Here is a 23,253-nt window from a genome sequence, read left to right on the forward strand (position 1 = left end):
CTGTCATGCTTAAATCCATTAAATTGATTAATCTTATTTTGAACTGCTATTTCTTCTCCTGTACTGATTTTACTGTCTGCCAATATCACTAGATTCTGTTGTTATGGGAGACTAATAAAATTTCTTTGTCAACTTTCTGTATGTTAAATATAATTTAATTTATAATCTCTAGCGAAGTTCAGCTACAAGTTTTGTCTGACTCACAAGAGTACAGCGTATATCATTTTCTGTTTCTCCTGTCTTCCAAATTGATAGAATTAGTTCATACTGTTTATAAAGCATAAAAGGCTTTTTTAAAAATAAAATCAACCAAGTCAACTGATTTTCAACTCTGCTCATTTGTTATCGGAAAGCATTAACTATGTTTTCCCTCAAAGCACTTAAATTAAACATGTTTTTCTCAACTTTTATTCCTTTACCTGTCGATGTTGGTGTGTACTTCGGATCATATGCATATACATGTTGTACACAAAATTAGCCATCTGAGGCATATTTTTTATAATATGAACTTGATGAGATGGATGTTCTCCATTCTGAGGAAGGAAAAAAAATGATAGAAAATTTTAGAACTAAAACAACAACCACTTCTTAAGTAAGATAAAAGAACTACCGTATTTTCTGGCGTATAAGACGACTTTTTAACCCATGAAAATCTTCTCAAAAGTCAGGGGTCGTCTTATACGCCGGGTGCTGAAACTTTAGGGACAGGGCTGGCTGGAAAACCTGGAGCGGATCTCCCATTTGGTCTGCGCAGGGAAAGCGGGGCCAATTGGAGAAGAAGCTGCAGTCAGTGATTTTTTACAGGCTGGGGTCTGGGCGTCTTTCCTTCTAAAGTTGAAGAGCAGCTGCAGTCTATCCCAACTTGAAAGGCAGGTGGGGAATGCAGCAGCCAGAGCAGCTGCTTAGCTCTAAGGACACATTTGACTCAGGAACTGGGCGGGCTGGCTGGAAAACCTGGAGCGGATCTCCCATTTGGTCTGCGCAGGGAAAGCTTTAGAGTGAATTAGGAAAAGTTTAACCCACTTGCACTGTTTTATGTTTACATGTTTGATGATAAACAGCCTTATGTTTATAAGTGACAGTTTCCCTACCAAATACCTGCATGTCATAAGCATTTGAATTAAAATTACCATATTAAAATCAAATCTGATGTTTTTTAATTTTTATTTGGTGTGCGTTGGAAGAGGGATAGTCTTATACGGCGAGTATAACCCAAACCCTATAATTTAACAGGAAATGTAGGGGGTCGTCTTATATGCCCAGTCGTCTTATATGCCGGAAAATACAGTAATACAGTATTAATGATAGATATATTTTTAAACATTAAACATAATTAAAGATAGTTCGTTGTACCTGACGAGCAGTAGGAAAATACTCTGCAGGGACTATATACAGTTGAAGAGGACGAGCTGTAAGCTGGCTAAAGGCTGGAGTCAGCTCAAAGCAGTTCTGGAAAAGTGACACTCTTGCAAATATATAGAGACCAAGCCTGGCTCTTGACATAGCAACCACCAAACGCCGGACATCCCTTCAGGAAAGAAAAATTAAACAGCTCCACTATTTAACACCAACAATATTTAGTTTTTCACTTGAACATTATTATGACCACACACAACAACGCCCCCCCACCGAAAACTAAAGCAGGAAACCTATTCCTTTTCAATGTGAAATTCAATACAAATTAATCCCCATTTTTCCTTTAAAACTGAAGATAACAGTTCTGATACATATATTTCTGTTAAAAACTTTAATCAGCAATAAAGATGTTTTTTAAAAAATCAATTTCATAATTAGTCTCTAAAATTGGGCGCTGGAGTTAATGTTGCACTTATGGAATACATTAAATGTAAGTATGGACAAGACAGAAAACAGGTTAAATGTCATATTCCAATGGCTTACTGATAAGATAAAATGGAATTCAATTGAGTTTCTACTCATAAATAGTCCATAAATACATCTGCTCATACATACGCCATTTATGGTAGGATTGCACTGAAGATACATTGTTGCTTACCTCAAGTGTCCAACTGCTTTTGTTCGCACAAGTGAAAGGATGATATAATCATTTTGCTGACCTTGAAACCTGTCCACAGTTGTCACCTAGCCAAAAAAAGTTTATTAATTGCGCGCACACACACACACACTTAAAATAAACCAGCCTATGAAGTTAATGGTATCAAAAGAAAACTACTGTAGGAGGACTGGCAAAACCTGGGGATGGAGTTAAAAGAACGATCAGTCTAGAATCCCTACGCAGCCACAAATGAACTTAGTCCAATCATCCTTGAATTCTGTTGACCCTTATCTAACCCCACGCAGGTGCTGTTAGTTGAGAAAATTCCTGTGCATAGGCATGATTAGCAATACATCTGTTTAACTGCACCTTCACATGTGGACCTGATTTTTTTCCTGCCTGACAATTATTGCTTTATTAAGATGACTAGCTAACAGCAGTAAACATACAATTTTTATTAGAAGTATTGATCTAAGCACTCCCTTCCTCTGTAACATATGACGCCATATGGAGGTGAGTGCAACCCCCTTGGATTGTATGGACCACTTTTTTTGCTCCAGTCCAGTCCAGTTTCTGTCAAATTTGCTGTCTTGTATTCTTTATTTTTCTTATTGTATTTTTAAAAATGATTTTACTTGTGAGCCACCCAGTCATTTGGAGTCAGGTGGCATATAAATCAAATCTTTTTTTTTTAAGGAGAGTCAGGGTCAGTTTCCATCTATCCTTTATTTTGTAGTGGCCACATTTGCCTTCATGTTTTTCACTAACTGGGAACTCACATTCTCCTTAGGGATTTATTTACTGTTTTTCAACAAATTGGTAAAATGCAAGTCTGTGCTTTTTGTAACACAAAACTGAATAAAAATTTTCTATACGCATCTAATATTTATAATAAATATTTATTATTCCCTGCAATTGACCAATTCCCTGCAATTACTTTAAAAGTAATTGAACTAATTTAGATAGGAAAACAAATGAATGACTTCTATTTTACAAAGTATGCAATATTCACAAGCAATATTCAATATGATGAATGCATTTAACAATGGTTACTTGCTCTACACTTTGCTTGAGATACACACCTGATTGTTATTTGGAATATTACCTTATTTGGCCTTCCAATCAATGGATTATTCCCGCAGCGCTGATTGATGATATCCCGGATCAGATGTTTCTGCCCATTGTAAGTTGTCAAGATGCTTATCTTTTCTGCAGGGTATCCTAGTAGGCACATGTACATGAACAGTGCAACAACATATTCTGCCTCACCAAGATTCTGGAATTTTTAAAAAACAAGTACAAATCTGTTTCATGTATCAAATCACAGAATATTCATATAATTACGGTCAGGGAAAATCACTCCAAGCCTCACTGAAAAGAAGCAACATGCACCAGGCCTATGTTAATCTTCCATGATCTGTCAAGGAAAGGCAAAGAAGTCTACTTTTTGCCGAGGCAGAGCCACACTGATTTGATCTATCAGTTGGGAAGAGGGGGTATTTCTATGCATGCACAGAAGACTATAAACATAGAAGAAACCACTCTGCTCCAAAAGAAGCAAACTGTTATTCATGGAATCACTTTAATAAACTTTTAATAAACACGGCTTGGAGGGGGAAAGCCAGATTCCAGTCTTATTTTGTTCTCCTAATTGAAACATAATTGTATACTCTCCGTCCAGGAAGAAGGTTAAGTTTAAATTCCTATGTCTTGCTTGTGACCATTCAAAGTGACAAAGGCACTGAAAAAAGTGACTGATGACCATTGTTCACACTTAAGACTTTTGCAGCATTTCCACAGTCATGTGATCAAAATTCAGACACTTGGCAACTGATACATACAGTATTTATGATGGTTGCTGTGCCCCAGGATCACGTGCTCTCACCTTTTGTGAATTTCTGACAAGCAAAGTCAATGGGGAAGTCAGATTCACTTAACAACCACGTATCTAATTTAACAACTGCAGTGATTCGCTTAACAACTGTGGTAAAAAAAAAGGTTGTACTGTAAAATGGGAAAAAAACTCACTTAACAACTGTCTTGCTTAGCAATAGAAATTTTGTGCTCAATTGTGGTTGTAAGTTGAAGATTACCTGTACACATTTCAGTAGTAGACTGAAATCTCCCAAAAGACTAGTTTAAGCATTCTGTGAGGGAGATGGGCAGTTTCTAAATATCATTTGGATCTCTTTACAAATATAAAGTGGCAGTAATTATTATAATTCAGACATCAACTTGTAAGACTTTGTGCCATCTTCAAAAGGAGAAAAAACTTTAGGGTATTTTAAACCCTGAGATATTGAAGCTTCTAGGAAAAATATCCTTTGTTATTTATTGAATTTATATATTTATATCCTATCTTTATTCCAGCCATGTAATTGCATCTGTTGGAACCATGACAGTAACACTGACTAAATACATCATCTCAAATAACATTTTCCGAATGCTGAAGTTGTATTATGTGAGCATGAAGAGGAGATACTGAATTGCTATTTTTGCAACTTAATACCATAAAATTTGTTAAACATATTTTTATCCCACCATAATAAAGTACATGGATATATTATAAGCTTTTCTGTTTTCATAATTATCTGAAAAATGTTGTTGATATAAAAGATAATGATATGCATTTCTTACCTGATAGAAATAAGGATTCGGTTCAGATTCTCCCATGCCATGGAAATCCTCTACATTTATAAGCTGGAAGTCATACAAAAATCCAGCATTTGCTGTTCTGAATTCAGGTAAGAGTTGTACATGTGGCAAGTTGCCCAACATCTTATATCGCCAATTATAGAGATTACATAAGCTTTATGAAAAACATAAAGAAAACAGTAATTAATTCAATTCTTATAAAATTATTTTACTATTCTGTGTCTGTAATTATCTGAAAGATGTATAATATGAAAATTGGAACGGTAGCTATCTCTTTGGACTGCTTCAAGTAGCAAGTTGACAAAGCATGTTTCAGGATCTCATTCTAAATAGATGTATTTATATATTTTATCTATTAAGAAAAATCATTTTCAAAGCCTTTTAGCACAATCCACAGAATAATTCCATTATTCAGCATTACATTGATGGAATGTAATCTCAATATAAAAGGCCTTGTTGGCCTTCTTAAATTAGTTCAATAAACTCAATATTACAAACATTCTTAATTTACTAAATTCCTTAATATACAAAATATGGAAAACAAATTAATATACAAAATATGTGTTTGAACAAATTAATTCCAACCATTTGCATATGAAGGGATAATTAGTTATTCTTGCATACACTCAGTTCCAAATGGTTCTGAGTATTTTACATGAAGCAACAAAAAACCAAGATCATAATAATCTCAACATTCTGTAATGCAGTGGTCCCCAACTTTTCTGGCTTTGTGGACTGTCAGTGGCGGCAGCGAGGGCGAAGGGGATGGTTGCGCTTGTGTGCCGCTTGCACAAATACAGCTTCACATGCTTGCGTGCCGCTTGGGTGGCCTAGTTCCCAACAGGCTGCGCCCCGGGGACTGGGAACCCCTGCTCTAATGGAGTTAGTTTAATCATCTACCACCCCCACATGTGTTCCTGAAGATCCATGAAATGATTAACAATGTAGCAGTGTGAAAAGGGAGTAGCTACATGGAAAATACCAAGAACACTGCAAAGGATAAAGTATATTTTAGAATGGAAGGACTAATTTCACTAAAATTAAAAACCAATTGCAATGTATCCTTATTATTAACATTTTTTTCATCACACAAAGCCTTTTCGTTTAAATTTTTCTCATGCCTTACCTTGCTCTTGCTCTCCCTTGGGCATCCAAGTCAATAGTTGGCACTCCCACACGAACAAACCGTGTAAAAAGAGACTGTTCCATGTTTGAATATTTTTGAAAAGCCATGTTTTTAATGACTGGTGGCAACTGATGATGATCCCCAATCATTATCCACCGCTTTAATCGGCTGAACCCATCTTGTGGGTTCTGTTAAATGCAAATAAGATTCTAGCATTAGCATTATTATAGATGATTGATCAAAAACTATGATTGTACTGTAAATGATTGAACTGATTTAGTATATTAGCTTCTACACACCAATTACATTAAACAATTACAAAATCAAGAAAAAATGAGTTGCATTTGTAGATATGCTTCTTGATGCAGACTCTGCCAGCCACTTCTGCTGTTGGAGTCAAAGTGAAGAAGCTGCTATATTTTCCACACAATTTTATCTTAAGGAATCTTTCTTATCTGTTACCCAGGAGCTGAACTGGATTAAGGGCCTAGCCTAACACTGGCTTATCCATGCTCACCCATCACATATATATCCCAAAAACACTAGTCTTGTTTCTAGCCCACACTGGTTGCTTTCCATCTGTAGATTCCCCTATGACAGGGGTCGGCAACCTAAAAAAGGAAAAGAGCCACTGGGAACCGGTTCCATCACAAATTAAAAAAAGTGGGAGCCGCGTGCGTGTGTCCATGCACGTGCATGCGCAAAAAATGTTTTGCGCATGCGCAAAATGGTTTTTTGCGCATGCGCAGACGCACACGGTTGCCATTTTTTAAAAAGTGAGATGGAACTGGTTCCCGGTTGCCCGACGGCGACGGCCCGTCTGCAAAGCTGCCGCTTTCGGCAGCTTTGCAGACAGGCCGCGGCAGCTTCCTCAAAGAGCGGCGCCCCTGCCCATTCCGAGAGGTGCGCGCGCACCTCTCCGAACGACCGGAGGTGCGCGCGCACCTCCCCAAACCTTTGGAGAGGTGCGCGCGTACCTCCGTGCGAAGGGGCAGGGGCGCCGCTCTTTGAGGAAGCTGCTGCGGCCCGTTTGCAAAGCTGCGGCAGCTTCGCAGACGGGCCACGGCAGCTTCCTCAAAGAGCGGCGCCCCTGCCCATTCCGAGAGGTGCGCGTGCACCTCTCCAAACGGGTGGTGCCACTCTCCATTTGGAGAGGTGCGCACGCACCATTGCCCGTTGGAAGAGGTGCGTGCGCACCGGGCGGCTGGGAGCCACATGCGGCTCCGGAGCCGCGGGTTGCCGACCCGTGCCCTATGAAATAAGTGAGACTTGGGCTCCAATGATAAACATAATTTGAAACCCCAGACCTCCATTCTTTCTCATTAAATTGTAACTGGAAAATATCAACTTGCAATTAACTTTTTTCTATGTGAGGGAATATTTTCATTATTTTTCATCTAATTCCCAGTAGGATTAATGTGTAGTTGTCCTGAATTTACAGAATTGTAATCTCTCATGAATGGGTGACATGTGCCTAACTGAACACAAAAATATCTTTCACTGTTGTAGCCTTTGGATTAAGGAACTAGTCCTCACATGTCCCTTCGGATGACTCAAGTGTGTGATTACTGGTCTAGACTATAAGAATATTATCTCCTTTCTTCTGAAAATGACTCAAATAGAAGAAAGATTCTTGTCAAGAGAACTTTAAGCTATTAATCATCATATTTCTAATATAATATTTAAATGACTTAATAATAACAGAATTGGAAGGGACCTTGTAGGCCATCTAGTCCAACTCCCCACCCATGCAGGAGATCCTACACCATTTCTGACAGATAGGAGTCCAGTCTCTTCTTGAAAGCCTCCAACGAAGAAGCTCCCACAACTTCTGAAGGCAAGCTGTTCTATTGGTTGTTCTCACTGTCAGAAAATTTATCCTTATTTCTAGGTTAAATGTCTCCTTGATCAGTTTCCATCCATTATTCCTTGTCTGGCCTTCAGGTGCTCTGTAAAATAGGTTGACTCCCTTGTCTCTATGACAGCCCCTCAAATAAGACTGCTTCCTATTCATAAATATCATCCCACTGGAATAATAGTTTCTTATTAATTTGTAAAGATAATAAATTGATGTAAAGCTTGAGTGCTCACCTGCAAAAGGAGTGGAATAAAAGTTTCAATTTCCAATATCTGAGCAGCCTCTTCCATTAAGATATTGTCATACTGAGAAATGACAAATGAAATATATTAAGCCAAACCCAGAAGCTGAAGGAGCAGAAATATCACAAAGACAACTGAATTAAGATGGTGACTTGCTTACCAAAAGGCAGATAGGTTCCAAAATGTAGTAAACAAAATAATGTAATCATAATTTATTTGCCCTATAGTAATTAGTAATTGTAATTTATTTTCAATTTTCTGGATAATCTCATAACTTTGTTTGCCATAAAAGATGTGAAAAGTTCAGAGAGAATTTAGTTACTCACATAACTCTTACCCATCCGCTGTCCAGAACTATTATTTCAACAAAGTACCCACATTCTTTTATATTCCTTTGTGGTTGTTATAACAATAAATGCACTTGAATTAGTACACTTGCAACATGCATAGATCTAGTCAGGATATCATTTAGTTACTTTGTGAGTAGAAAAGGGATAGAAAAAATTGCCCATAGCTAACTAAAACGTTATAGTATTTTGTTTTATGTGTGCTTATGCATGGATTGCCTATGTTTTTTTTAAAGAAGTCCCAATTGGCTGTGTTCACATAATGTATTAAACCATAAACCATGGGTAACAAACTACATGGTTGGATATAAACATAGTACTAAGCTTTATGTGGCTTGTTTGGTTGTAGCTCAGAGTAATGTTTGAATTCAGTCTATGTTGAAGCATTTTGATAAAAGTAATCAGTAAAAGTGGCAAGTATAGCAACTAAAATAAGAATACGTCTCTTTATTTTCTTTCTATAACACCTTGACTATTGTTAATTTTCATTAGTGTAATGTAACTCTTTTAATGTCAATCTTTTACAAAAGCAATTTGAAGCAAGCAGGAATGTGAATATAGTATATATCTGCAAAGTCTTAAAAGCAACACTTCTGCAGCTGTTTTGTGATTCCAGAATTTTTTTTTTAGCAACTTGCAGACAGATGTGGTATTCATGTTTCCACACATGCTGAAGCATCTTTCAGAAATAAAACCTAAAACACTGTATAGTCCTAATCTTTAAAAAATCTCTAGAAAATTACACTGGTACAATCATCATTTGAACAGCCAACAAAAATAGGGATTATCTTTAATGTAACTGACATTATGATATTACCTTAAATCCCAGCTCAACCAAGTCATGGCGTTTCAATGCAGCATGAGTACAAGTCATTGCAATAATCTTTGCTTCCTTCACAAGTAAATATTTTGATCTATCCAGTCCACTACGGAGCAGTTCAAATGCTCTAAATTCCTACAGAAAGAAAAGATTATACCCAAAATTCTATGAAAAAAAGATCAGAACAGTAAAGTCTTCTATAAGCTGTTAAGTTGTCATCAAACAGAACAAATATAATCCAGAGCACTAGGGCTCTACCAGCATATCCACGCTCTACATGAATGTCTTTGGAGGCTATCCAGAAGCTACAATGGAGGCACAATGCAGTGGCATGGGAACTTACAAGTACAACACAGTATGCCCATGTAACACCACTGCACAGGATTCCTAGACTTCTAGGTGAAATTAAAGGTAATGGTTACCACTTATAAAGCCCTTCACAGAATAAGGGAACTGTTTATCTCCACTGTTTCTGCCCATCCCATGAGATCCAACAGATTGGATGAAAAAAAAAATCCCACCTACTGGGTCCCAGGAAATAATACTCTTTACTTCAGATGATTTGAACATGATGTGAGCATGGAAGACATTAACGTTACTCTTTTACTGTGATCACATTGCTTCCTCATCAAATAATGGTTCACAGATGCTATAGATCTCCACAAGGCTCGAAGATCAATTAGAATGGTCTGCTCCAGGTTGTCTCAAAACTCATATTATTAGCCCAAGTTTCATCATGCAGGCAGACTGCATGATGAAACTTGGCTGTATGGATTTCAAAACCAATGTATCAAAGATCAAGTAGTTATGTTTGACAGGGGAAATGGATGGCTAACTTATAAATGGCAAAAACATATAGCATGAATTTGCCTATCTTGACAGAAGATTTACTAACATTAGGAAAATGAAGAATTTTTAAGATATGAAAATGCTAGCTAAAACAATAGTAGATAATATATATTGTGTTGGAAGGAATGTTGGTCAAAAGACTACATTTTGTGAATACACACACACACACACAAAACCAAGCCTCCACTCAAACCCAAATAATACTAAACAATATATATCCAATCCAAACTTTAAAATTACACAAATTCCAGACTACATTTTATATCCAGCAGCACCTTTCTCTATATATTGCAACACAATCTCAAATTCCTCCCTCTCTAAAGGAGATAGGAGTGAGAAAGCATCTTCCCCTTTACAGTGGGAAGAGCCTTCCCCATTCCTTCCTGGGTTACTATAATGCCATCCCCAGGACACAATCCTAACTAATTGTCTTCGCATATTCATTTGAAACCCAGTTGCTCTTCTTTTTTTCCTACCTTATATTCAGATTTGGGAAGATGAATCATATATAGAATATTTTGGAACAGCAAAAAAGATGTACAGTATACTCTTCATTGAGAAAAAAATTCTTACAGAAATGTCAATGAAGATTTTCAGTCATCCGGGTTGAGTGGTCTGGAAGTTGAGTCATGGCAACTGGACTTCTTTTCTTGTTGGTTTGAAACATTTTTCTCCTTAACCAAGTAGCTTCTTCAAGTTTGAGCAAATTGATTAGGGGGAACCATGTCTTCCAGAGAGGTTTCATTTCTTACCTAATCTGGATAGGCTTCTTAGATGAGCAGGCAGAGTTGCTGTGATGTAAATGTTCCAACTCTTAAATCCTTTAACCTAGGAAGTTAAGTATGGCCTTAACCTTTGAATAAGCAGCGAAACATTTCGAACCAACAAGAAACGAATTCTACTTGCCACGATTCAACTTCCAGACAAGGGTAAAAAATGGTATGCTCCCTAAAAATTAGTATTAATGTATATCCACTAACAAAACAAGAATCTTTACCTCACTCAAAGCACTTTAAATTTGGAATATGGTGGGGATGTTGGTTTTTATCTTTAACAAGTGTTGAAAATTTAGTATTCAGAGTAGCTTACTATGTCTATTACCTTTATCAAAGGGGGGATCATTCACTGCTGAGTGAGATCTAATTTGAAGGACCTTATATAAATCCATTATAACACTGTGATATAGTTATTTTTTCTAACTAAAACTTTATTTTTTTTATTTTAATCCCATTTATATCCCGCCCTTCTCCGAAGACTCAGGGCGGCTTACAATTTAAGCACAAACCAATGTGCTTAGCAATAGCCTTCATTCTATGTATATGCCTGCTTATTAGGGCTTTCGCCCGCCCCCCAGCAGCATTATTACAAAGTCAGCTTATTGCCCCCAACAATCTGGGTCCTCATTTTACCTACCTCGGAAGGATGGAATGTCAGAGCATTATTTGATTTTGTTAATCTTACCTCAAGTTGAGTAAATATTTTCTTGATATGTCTAAAACATCCTTCAGCAATTTCCATATCTTCAGTGTAAGATCTGCCTTTAAAAATTGGCTGAGGGGCATTTGCAAAATATTGATGAAAAGGAAAAAAGCTGCAGATATCAGCAACTTCCGGAGGCTTGCTGCCTTTAGCTTTCACTTTGCTCATATACTCTTCCCAGCGAGACATTACCTAATTTTTTTAAAAAAAGATACATTAACAAACCCAGAGTCAAAACAGGCTTGTACAGAATTATGGAAATTCACTATGGCTTTTGCACTTTGCTCCCATTACAAAATCATCCTTTCCCACCAAACCCTCTTGACTGCTGTGCTGCAATATACATGAAGGAAAGAGGTAGTATGGTGTAGTGTCTAAGGCAGGGACGTCAAACTGCCGGCCCACGGGCTGGACGCATCACGAGGAAACTGTGCCCACCCCATTGCCATCAATGAGGAAGAAGTTCCAATACATCGCATGACATCACGTGACGCCACGAGTTTCACATGTCTGGTCTAAGGGGTCAGGCTAGAGACAGGGAGGATGCGAGTTCTAGTCCCACTTTAGACAAAAAGCCCACCGGGTAACCTTGAGCCAGTCACTCTCTCTCAGTCGTAGGAAGTAGAAAAGGGCAAACCACTTCTGAAAAACCTTGGAAAGAAAGTGCTTGTCCAAGAAGTTCCCAGTAGTAAAAAGAAACTGATCTGAAGGGACTAAAAAACCCTCTCCATGAAGGAACACTATTGAAAAAGGAGTCTGAAAATGTGGAAACATTATCCTCTCACATGTGGGGTGTTGTTGTTTTTTTGAACTCCATTAAACTTTTAATAGGAATTTGGGTAAATACTAAAAGGACTTTATTTCCTTTCAGAATGCGTATCGTAATGATCAAGCTGGCTTAATATATTCAAAACACTCCTTTTCCACCTGGCTGACCTGGACTGACAGGGATTTTAATTATGTTTTTAATTTTTTAACTCTAATTTTTAATTTATTTTAATTTAAATTTATTGTACAGAGGCCTTTAATTTTAATTTTATCTTAACTTCTGTATTTATTGTATGTTATTGTTGTTAGCCGCCCTGAGTCCTTCGGGAGATAGGGCGACATATAAGTCATCATCATCATCATCATCATCATCATCAAATATATACCGTATATACTTGAGTATAAGCCGACTCGAGTATAAGCCGAGACCCCAAATTTCACCCCCAAAAACTGGAAAAAGTTGTTGACTCGAGTATAAGCCGATCCGCCGTTCTGCAAGCCTCTGCCGCCAGCAGAGGCTCGATCCGCCATTTTGCAAGCCTGAATACACAGTCGCCGGGTCTCCGTTCCTCTGTGCCCTGCCTGCCTGCTTCTTTCAAAGAAGCAGGCAGGCAGGGGGCGGAGGAACGGAGACCCGGCGACGTTTGGGGATATTTGGAGAGGCGCCCAAACCTCCCCAAACGTCGCCGGGTCTCCGTTCCTCCGCCCCCTGCCTGCCTGCTTCTTTCCGCTGTGGAAAGAAGCAGGCAGGCAGGGCACAGAGGAACGGAGACCCGGCGACGTTTGGGGATATTTGGAGAGGCGCCCAAACCTCCCCAAACGTCGCCGGGTCTCCGTTCCTCCGCCCCCTGCCTGCCTGCTTCTTTCCGCTGTGGAAAGAAGCAGGCAGGCAGGGCGCAGAGGAACGGAGACCCGGCGACGTTTGGGGATATTTGGAGAGGCGCCCAAACCTCCCCAAACGTCGCCGGGTCTCCGTTCCTCCGCCCCCTGCCTGCCTGCTTCTTTCCGCTGTGGAAAGAAGCAGGCAGGCAGGGCGCAGAGGAACGGAGACCCGGCGACGTTTGGGGATATTTGGAGAGGCGCCCAAACCTCCCCAAACGTCGCCGGGTCTCCGTTCCTCCGCCCCCTGCCTGCCTGCTTCTTTCCGCTGTGGAAAGAAGCAGGCAGGCAGGGCGCAGAGGAACGGAGACCCGGCGACATTTGGGGATATTTGGAGAGGCGCCCAAACCTCCCCAAACGTCGCCGGGTCTCCGTTCCTCCGAGCCCTGCCTGCCTGCTTCTTTCCGCTGTGGAAAGAAGCAGGCAGGCAGGGCGCAGAGGAACGGAGACCCGGCTTCGTTTGGGGAGGTTTGGGGAGGTGCGCGCGCACCTCCCCAAACCTCCCCAAACTTCGGCAGGTCTCCGGACGGCGGTGGCTTGGGAGAGGTGAGCGCGATCCCGGAAGCTCCAAAGCCTCGGCCGCGCACAAGTCCTTGGTAAGTTTTTTTGTTGACTGGAGTATAAGCCGAAGTGGAATTTTTCAGCCCAAAAAGTGGGCTGAAAAATTCGGCTTATACTCAAGTATATACGGTAATCAGGACAGATCATCAGCCAATTAAGACTCCTTCACTAATGCCACACGAAGACAAAATCACTGGCCTTTTTAATTGTGCTTCCTAATGTACATAGGTTAAACAATAGTAACAAAACCAGGTAAGAGCGTAATTACAGATTTAATTGCCAGTTACGTTTTAAAACGAAGCACAACTAGCATCTCAGTCCAAAGCTTTTGGCCAATACCTATGTTTGTATTTGTCATACATTTAGGGACATTTGAAACATGAGCATCTTATATTCCAATGTGCCTCAGATTATTCAAAATCATGCCATTACAAGACTTAACGTATTGTTCAGTGAGGCAATGAATGGACTAAAGGACATATCCTACAGCCCATTCATTGCCTCATTGAACAATATGTTAGTCTTGTAAGAGCGTGATTGTAATGGTAAGGTTGAGCAGCCTTCAGAGTCTGGATACTATAGTGACAGCACTGTCAATCTCTATCACTTCAGACTGTAAGTCTGTTCTATCGGGTTCTTACTTGATATAAAAAGAAATGACCAGCTGTTTCACAAGTATAGGAAACATCGCCTGGGACACCCAAACTCTCTTGTAATCGCCCAACTTCTCGCAGAAGTTCCAGTCTCCGAGACAGAACATAATTTACTCTTCCATACCTGCAGATCAGATTTAACACAATGAAGATATATAACTGAACTGAAAAACTTTTCCCCCCCACACATTTTATTTAATTTCAAGTCATGCAGCCTTCAATATATATTCTCATTATTATATCACATGTAGAGATGCCTCACTATTGTATAATAAACATTCATAGCTCATAGGCTGAAATATCCAGAAATAGTGTAAAATGTTCTTTACAGGTCCAGAAATAAAATTTGCCTAGGACAGAAAATTGCACCATAAATATAAACAAGTCTTCTCGATCAATCTTGCTTTAGTGCAATGAATAAAAAAAAATAGAAAGCACACAACTTTGGGGGGGGGGTTAGATTGTGCAGCTTCATTTTTTTTTAATTTGCTATCGACTCACCTGCTAAAATCTTTCTCAGTTTCCAATTCTTCCTCTCCATGACCAAGACGCAAAAGGTGACGCTCATCAACATCTAGGGCCATGATTTTCTCAAACAGTTGGTTCAAAGCCTAGAGGTTAACAAGAGGAATCAAAAGAGTAGACTTTTGAAAATCAGATGCTACTAAAGGGAAGTCTGACATATTAGAATAATTATTTCTCTTTTGGGAAGAATTAAACTGAAAACAAACATGAAAAGAATATTTACATTAGGTACCAATCACTATATGCGAGGCCTGATTTGTGCTTTGAAACAAACCCACACTTTAGAACAGACATTTCTTTACCTTGGTTCCTTTATGCAGGTATATTTGTACATATGTATTTTTATCTTGCTTTTATTATTTCTATAAATAACTCAAGGCAGCGAACATCCCTAATACTCCTTCCTCTTCCTATTTTCCCCATAACTAAAAGAGAATGACTGGCCCAAAGTTATCCAGCCAGCTTAGGATGAACTAATAATCTTAGCATATCATATCTTAGTAATCGCATCACTGTATTATCTTAGTAATAGCTTAGTATTCATCTCATGATGTCCTAAAATATATGCTGGGTATGGATAATTGTTCTCTCTCTCTCTCTCTCTCTCTCTCTCTCTCTCTCTCTCCCTCCCTCCCTCCCTCCCTCTCTCTCTCTCTTTTACTCTGTCTCTGTGTATGTGTGTTAGTTTCAATAGAACAATCTTCCATGAATTTGTCTAATGCCTACATTAAAACCTAATCTGATTAAATCTAATTAAATCAGCAACTAATTTAAATTAATTATACTTGAATGAAAAGCATAAAAACGCTCTTCATCTGGTTTGCCAGAAGTCTCTTGCTTTGCATACAAATCCTAATTCAATCAGAGGCAAACTCAGATACCAAGAGCCTCTCTGCAAACAATCCATAATAATGGACAATACCACTGTAAAGGTTTTCTCAGAGGTCTTTAAATACATTTTAGTTTTACCCAAGACTTACATAGCTACCGCTTTATTCAGTGAAGGATTGACGTAAATGACAGTAAGGTCTGGGCAGGATTATATGGAAGAAATGTTCCTTCAGAAACTTGATCTCAAACCATTTTCACTTCTAAAGATTAATTCCTGTGCTCTGAATGGATTTTTTTTTTCTATTTATGGTCTATACAGCATCTGCATCACTGATCCCCAGAAATGTCACCACTATAAATATGTCTCCTCCTGACCTCGTGATGAATCTCAACTTAGTTCAATTAGTGTCAATACCTGCACAGATACATCCAAATGGATAGTTTCCCAGATCAAATTAGTAAATCAGTGAAAAATCTTATTTCCTTTCTAACTGGGCCACTTGTAATGTAATTGGCAAATGATGCATTTCTTTTTGAAATTAAAATAAAAGCAATTCAAAAGCAATAAAGGAACACATGGTATATTTACCTGATTGGAATGTGTAACAATCAGAGTCCTCTGCTCAGGAAAGTTGTGATAGAGGTTAGATATTATCTGCACCGCCACATCAGTCTTACCTGTACCAGGTGGTCCTACTACCTGCAAAGGGGTGGGGGGGAATACATAATATATTTGGCATTTTACTCACTTGAGGAAGAGCTGTTCAGAAAGTTAAAAATTCAGAACAATCAGAAAAATAAAAGCCTTTTAAAAATGATCATAAGAAAGAACATTATTTAGGAAGGAATAGAGTGTACATTTCGATTGGGAAATGAAAGCATGAGGAACAAAATACCAAGAAGCTCTAGATCTTGAACATGGTTCTGAGCCAGAGTTTATTGGTTCTTTTATGATTTTCAGCTGGAAAATCAGCTGAAACTCCAATTAAAGAAAGTCAATTTTAGTAAGCCTGCATAATTAATTAATAATTGTTGTTAAAAAACATCCAAAATTCAATTGACTTCCTTTTTAAATTTCTAGTGAAAAATATGAAATCCTTTGCTAATGATCATACTGCATATTGGGAACCATTTAGTTTTACATGTTTGGTGGAAAAATGTAGAATTCTTCACTAGTTAATAATAAGGTATATTATTTGTTATTACCATTGTCAAACCAGGTTGCATTCCTGCACGGATCGCTTCAATCTGGGTATGAGTAAATTGTATGGTATTGCTGCAGATTGAATAAAAATTAAATCAGTTAATTCAGGGCATGGCATATTAGTTCCAATTTAATTTATCTGATGCTTTTAGTTTATTTCTATCATGGTTATCCATCCTTTTAAATCATAAAAACTTGGTTACCGTATTTGCTTTCTAAAGGAATCTATACATAGCCGGAGAAAAGAATTCTTGTTTCAAAAATTGATATATTACTCCAAGTCATTATACTACCTTTCCAAATGAAACTACAGGTCCTCCTTTGTAATTAGAGTACTGCAAGCTAACTGACTTAAAGCAATAATTTAATCTATTTCAGAAGAAATATTTTAGTACAAACCTTAAACAGGTTATTTAGTGCTAAATAAAACTACCAATAAAACTACTCACTAAAGTAATACTATTACAAATATTAAAGGTGTGCAAAGCATTAAAGACATGCTCACAATGTGTACAGTACTGTATTACCAAGAACAAAAGATCTTTTTTTCCCATTCATTAAAGCAGCTGCATCTTTTGCAAGACTCGTGCAGCTGATTCCAACTGCTCATGTATGCAGAGAAAGCATTTTGACTGCCAGCAAAACAAAGTGACTATGCATTGGCAAATTTACTCCAATTAAATAATGACATCTCAAATCTTATCATCGGGTTAACTCCAGATCACGTAAACATGAAACATTAAAATTGTTTCAGCAGAAAATTACTCTAACAAACATGCCCTTAATATCTGGACTTCTTTGAGTCAACCATGTCACATATGTACTTCCACAAAAAGCTACTGCAATATTACCGCTTAGGTTGATTGTATGGGTAAGGACCTCTGTTAGGGATGACATGTGGTTCAACCACTAGTGTTTTAGAGCTTTCGGTATTTTCTTCAACACACTCTTTCCGTTTCTTTCCTGCCTCACATCTGATTGGAAATGTTATCCTATGGCAAACAAAATCACAGTCCTTCAGATTTAAATGCTGCTTGATTGTTAAAAGACCATTTTAGACAGGGAATAGCCCTCCTGAATGATCAGATTTGTAGGAAAAATTCAAAAGACAATATGAGACAGAAAAACTGAGTTCTGGAATGACTGAAGATCAAGAGTACAATTTTTAAAATAAATGGTTCTAAGAAAAGAGAATCAAGAAATATACAAGACAAGAATTGTGGGAATCAGTGACAACACAAAATAAACAATTTTTTAGGGGAGACAAAAACAGGAAAAGCAATTAAAAGCTGAGACTTCATACTAATAAAGTAGAAATTAAGGGAAATTTAAAAATTGCTTTATAATCATAACAGAAGAAAACCTGCATTATTGGGCTCTTGAGTTACAATGGCACAAAAGCTATAGTTTGTAATATCCAGAGGCAAATTTTCCTTATGCAGTTGTAGGCCACTATGAGAACAGACTTCTGGATGACATGAACCAGGGATCTGATCCAACAGGCCACAACTTATGTTCTAATGAACTTGTTCTGACATTACAGAAATACATTTTTCAAGAATATAATACATGCACATTTCATCAATGAATAAAATTAACAGTGCCATCCTTTTAATTTATTTATTTATTTATTTATTTATTTATTAGTTTTTATAAACCGCCCTTCTCCCGAGGGACTCGGGGCGGTGTACAGAGGAAGGGAAGGTATACAGACCGAACAATAAAATAATAAGAAACACTAATGAACACAAACTGGGACCCCAATTAACGCTATCATGCCAGGCCAGCCTGCTGGAACAAAAAAGTTTTTAAGTCGCGACGGAAGGTACGGAGGTCAGGGGCCATCCGGATTTCGGTAGGTAAGGTGTTCCAGAGGGCTGGCGCACCCACTGAGAATGCCCTCCCCCTGGGGGCCACCAGCCGAGATTCCTTGAGCGGTGGCACCCTGAGGAGGCCCTCTCTGTGGGAGCGCACAGGACGGTGGGGTGCTGACATCGGCAGAAGGTGCTCCCGTAGGTAGTCCGGACCCATGCCATGTAGGGCTTTGAATGTCATTGTTAGCACCTTGAACTTCACACGGAAGGCAACCGGAAGCCAGTGCAGCGCACGGAGGAGAGGTGTGATATGGGAGTATCGGGAGGCTCCCAAGAGTGTCCGTGCCGCCGCACTTTGCACCAGTTGAAGCTTCCGAGTGGATCTCAAGGGCAGCCCCATGTAGAGAGCGTTACAATAGTCTAGGCGAGATGTCACAAGGGCATGGGTGACTGTACGTAAGGAATCCAGGTCTAGATAAGGCCGTAGTTGGCGAACTAGTCGAACCCGGGAGAAGGCCCCCTTGGTCACAGCTCCAATGTGGTCTTCCAGGGAGAGCTGCGAGTCTAGGAGGACACCCAGGTTGCGGGCCCTATCAGCCGGGGGAAGTAACTTGTCCCCAATGTTAAGCAGTGGGACGTTCTGACTCTCCTGGCTTGCCGGTACGTACAGCCATTCAGTCTTGTCCGGGTTCAGTTGAAGCCTGTTTCTCCCCATCCATTCCCGGACCGCTTTCAGGCAGCGGGACATCACGTCTAGGGCATCACTGATATTGTTAGGAGTTGAGATAAAAAGCTGGGTGTCATCAGCATACTGATGGTACCCTACTCCAAAACTGCGAATGATCTCACCCAGCGGTTTCATGTAGATGTTGAACAGGAGAGGCAAGAGGACCGACCCCTGAGGGACTCCGCAAGCGAGAGGCCTCGGGGTCGACCTCTGTCCCCCTGTCAGCACCGACTGCGAGCGACCCTGGAGAAAGGAGGAGAACCAACGTAGAACCGTGCCTCCCACTCCCAGTCCCCTGAGGCGTCGCAGCAAGATACCATGGTCGATGGTATCGAAAGCCGCCGAGAGGTCTAATAAGACTAGGACAGAGGAATGGCCCCTGTCCCGGGCTCTCCAGAGATCATTCATCAGAGCGACCAATGCCGTCTCCGTGCTGTAGCCCGGCCTGAAACCCGATTGGTACGGGTCTAGATAAACCGCTTCATCCAGGATCTGAGGAAGTTGGTGCGCCACCACGCTCTCAACAACCTTCGCAAGGAAGCGAAGATTGGAGACTGGACGAAAGTTATTCAAAGAGGATGGGTCCAAGGTGGGCTTCTTGAGGAGAGGTCTCACCACCGCCTCCTTCAAGGCGGTGGGGAAGTGACCCTCACTCAGAGAAGCAGAGATGACCGCTAGGAACCAGCCTCGTGTCGCCTCTCGAGCTGTATAGGCCAGCCAGGAAGGGCACGGGTCCAGTAAGCATGTGGAGGAGCTCAACCTTCTCATAATCCTGTCCACTTCCTTAGGAGTTACAGGATCAAATTCTTCCCAGATGACGTCGGCAAGACTGACCATGTCTTGTTCTTCCATCTCAGCCCAGTTGGAGTCCAGACCAGTTCGAATCCGAGCGATTTTATCCAGCAGATATTGACCAAATTCCTCGGCTCGACCCTGCAAGGGTTCCTCCCTCACCTCTTGGTTTAATAGGGAGCAAGTCACCCTGAACAAGGCAGCCGGGCGATTATCTGCGGACGCGATGAGGGTGGAAAAGTAGTTGGATTTTGCCACCCTTATCGCAGCGAGATAAGACCTGGTGAGGATTCTTAGTCGCAATCGGTCGGATTCGGATCGACTGGACCTCCAACGGCTCTCTAGGCCCCGTCTCCGACGCTTCATCTCCCGGAGCTCCTCGGTGAACCATGGGGCTCGCTGGGATCTGCGCCGGGTCAGAGGCCGCAAGGGTACAACTCGGTCCAGAGCCTCCGTGGCTGCCTTTTCCCAGGCTTCCACTAAGGCTTCTGCCGAGCTGTGAGCAGGGGGTGCATGCGAGTCCCTAAGCGCTGCCTGGAACTTATCAGGGTCCATTAGGCGCCTAGGGCGGTACCATCTGACTGGCACCGTGCACCCACGGTGGGGGGTGGCAAGGGGGAAGTCTAGCCGCAGGAGGTGGTGATCGGTCCATGACAGGGGCGTAATAGTTGTGGCACCCCCACCGACATCATCACGCCACCGTCCAGATAAGAACACCAAGTCTGGGTTGTGGCCTCTCTCATGAGTCGGCCCAGAAATTATTTGCAGCAGGTCCATGGCCGTCATGGAAGCCATGAACTCCCGAGCCAGTTCGGACGATCCTCCCAGGGACGGTAGATTAAAGTCGCCACGGAAACCTGGCTGGGCCCAGAGGGGGGTGTTCCTCTGGTAGACCTCTGCCCGCCAGGTTTCCAGGTACTGCACCAGCCCCGGGCTCATGGGAGGGGCGGGGGAGTGGCAGTTATCATCAGGGAATCTCTTAGCCCGCGAGAGACCACCGTCCCTCAGATGGTCGGGTGTGAGTCTCTCCTACTGAGATTCGGCCCAGGGGCGCAGTTGGGTCTGCTGCTGGCGTACCTACCACCTAATCGTGCAGCGGCGGCCCTACCCGAGCTACTCGATGAAAGACATGCTTATTAAAAAAGACTTTCACATTTGTACAAAGAAGAAGGTCTCACCTGAATGGAGGAATTTGCAATGCTTGGTCTTCCACTGTTACTTTAATGTCGTATCCAGGAAAGCTAGCTTTTAAGTGATCAATGGAAAGGAAGGTATCATTAAAATCCAAGCAGGCAATCTGATTTGGCATTTTTGAATAGTGAGCGCTGCCAGGATCACCATAACCAAGGATAATGTCATGCAGCCAATCAGGAACAACACAATCTGTGTTCATCAGATTTCTTATGGTCTCCAGAACAGCCTGCAATCATTTATAAAATGCATGATAATATTTATTATTCATAACTCATATTTAACTGCACAAACCTATTCCGGTTTTAGCTTGGCTGAATGAAATACATTTTCTGCTGACATCAGCTCATAAATGTTGATCATTTCACTACTGAATACATATAAAACTGAGACTTTTTTTTTAAATTCCCATTTATATCCCGCCCTTCTCTAAAGACTCAGGGCGGCTTACAATCTAAGAAGCACAAATCAATATGCTTAGTAATAGCCTTCATTCTATGTATATGCCTGCTTATTAGGGCTTTTGCCCCCCCCAGCGGCATTTTTACAAAGTCAGCTTATTGCCCCCAACAATCTGGGTCCTCATTTTACCTACCTCAGAAGGATGGAAGTTTGAGTCAACCTTGAGCCTGGTGGGACTCGAACCTGCACTAATTGCAGGCAGCTGGTGTTACTTAAGGAAGCATTAGCCCACTGCTCCACCTAGGCTTTTATGGATTATATTTTACTTCTATTTTCATATGTGCTGTTAATACTTTTAAATTTACATGTATTTCTGCTCAAAGAACTATATAGAAAAAGGTTGAGAAAGCAGAAGGAATGAAATAAAATGAATAGTTTTAAGTTCATCATTTGTAGGAACACCAGGACATACTGTAATCTAACGCCTGGATGCAGTGAAGGACTGGATGAGGGTGAATAAAGTACTGGATAATTAATATTGAATCCTGGCAGGATAAAGACTCTGTGCTTTCACAGATGTCATACTTCTTTATGCTAGCAGTCAACATAAGACTTTTACCAATTTTCCCTTGCAAGCTCAGCAAAGAAATCATGCTTCTGCTATTCATTTGATAAATTATTCAATATTTCTCATTAGTGAGAGCAATTTATCTTATTTTCTCTCATGTGAGTTAGAACTTATACAGCAACTAAAAGATGATAATTCTCTAGGATGCAGCTATCCTATAAGAAGATTGGACCTAATCAATTGGTTTAATTTTAAACCTGAAAAAATGAAATTAAAGACACTGTCAAGCCTTTTTGGCATTATTGTGATGTCTGACTGTAACTAAATTGCAAACAGTCTTTCAGAACTTCAAAGGAAAATCTACAATAAAAGTCTGAATAATTGTGGGGTTTTTTTGCCTTTGAGGCACTTGAAAGCCATTTCACTTAGAAAAAGCAAATGTCATTTTAACATGTTTATTGCAAAACAAGCAATAGAAACAGATGGTTCTGGTGGATATGTTTGATTATTTGTCTTGGAATTTTTCCATCACTAAACAATGCTTACTTAGCATTCATTATTCTTTTATAGCATTAGCAATGAGACTTAACTGGAAGTAAACGTTTAGATCTATCTTATGTTTTTACCATGGCTGGCAGCACAGATTAGATAGAGACAACTGTAGCGTAAGGAAGTAAACTAAGACTCCTTTTTAAAACTTGTATTTAAACAAATATTCTGGAGGGTAAAACACAAACTACTTGGGAAAAGAAAACACATCACAACTTACTTTAAAATTGTTTTCTTTGGGTTTTCTTCTCATTATTATATTAAATGTTTCATATACATCTTCTGTTCTATTTTGGATGGTACTGGCCATGTCTTGTTGGTATTGATTAGGATCCAAGAACACTCTAAATGTTCTTGAGTCACCTTTAAGTCTTGGTTTGGGTTCCGGCCCTGCTTACA

At 40.1% G+C, this 23,253-nt stretch overlaps 1 protein-coding gene across 1 annotated transcript in view; it reads right to left on the reverse strand.

Annotated features, from left to right (window-relative positions):
* The window catches only part of AQR (aquarius intron-binding spliceosomal factor), a 53,166-nt gene that overhangs the window by 1,960 nt on the left and 27,953 nt on the right, over positions 1-23,253 (reverse strand). The window contains exons 19-34 of the mRNA XM_083373882.1: positions 23,075-23,244; positions 21,323-21,564; positions 17,663-17,803; positions 16,814-16,883; positions 16,197-16,307; positions 14,753-14,862; positions 14,240-14,375; positions 11,373-11,582; positions 9,060-9,197; positions 7,887-7,958; positions 5,796-5,983; positions 4,652-4,823; positions 3,120-3,290; positions 2,015-2,100; positions 1,354-1,528; positions 420-533 (exon numbers count right to left, since the gene is read on the reverse strand). Coding sequence (XP_083230008.1) covers positions 420-533; positions 1,354-1,528; positions 2,015-2,100; positions 3,120-3,290; positions 4,652-4,823; positions 5,796-5,983; positions 7,887-7,958; positions 9,060-9,197; positions 11,373-11,582; positions 14,240-14,375; positions 14,753-14,862; positions 16,197-16,307; positions 16,814-16,883; positions 17,663-17,803; positions 21,323-21,564; positions 23,075-23,244 — 2,306 coding nt within the window. The remainder of the gene's footprint in view (positions 1-419; positions 534-1,353; positions 1,529-2,014; positions 2,101-3,119; positions 3,291-4,651; positions 4,824-5,795; positions 5,984-7,886; positions 7,959-9,059; positions 9,198-11,372; positions 11,583-14,239; positions 14,376-14,752; positions 14,863-16,196; positions 16,308-16,813; positions 16,884-17,662; positions 17,804-21,322; positions 21,565-23,074; positions 23,245-23,253) is intronic.

Source organism: Vipera ursinii (assembly GCF_947247035.1).
Source record: "Vipera ursinii genome assembly, chromosome: 1".
Lineage (NCBI taxonomy): Eukaryota > Metazoa > Chordata > Lepidosauria > Squamata > Viperidae > Vipera > Vipera ursinii.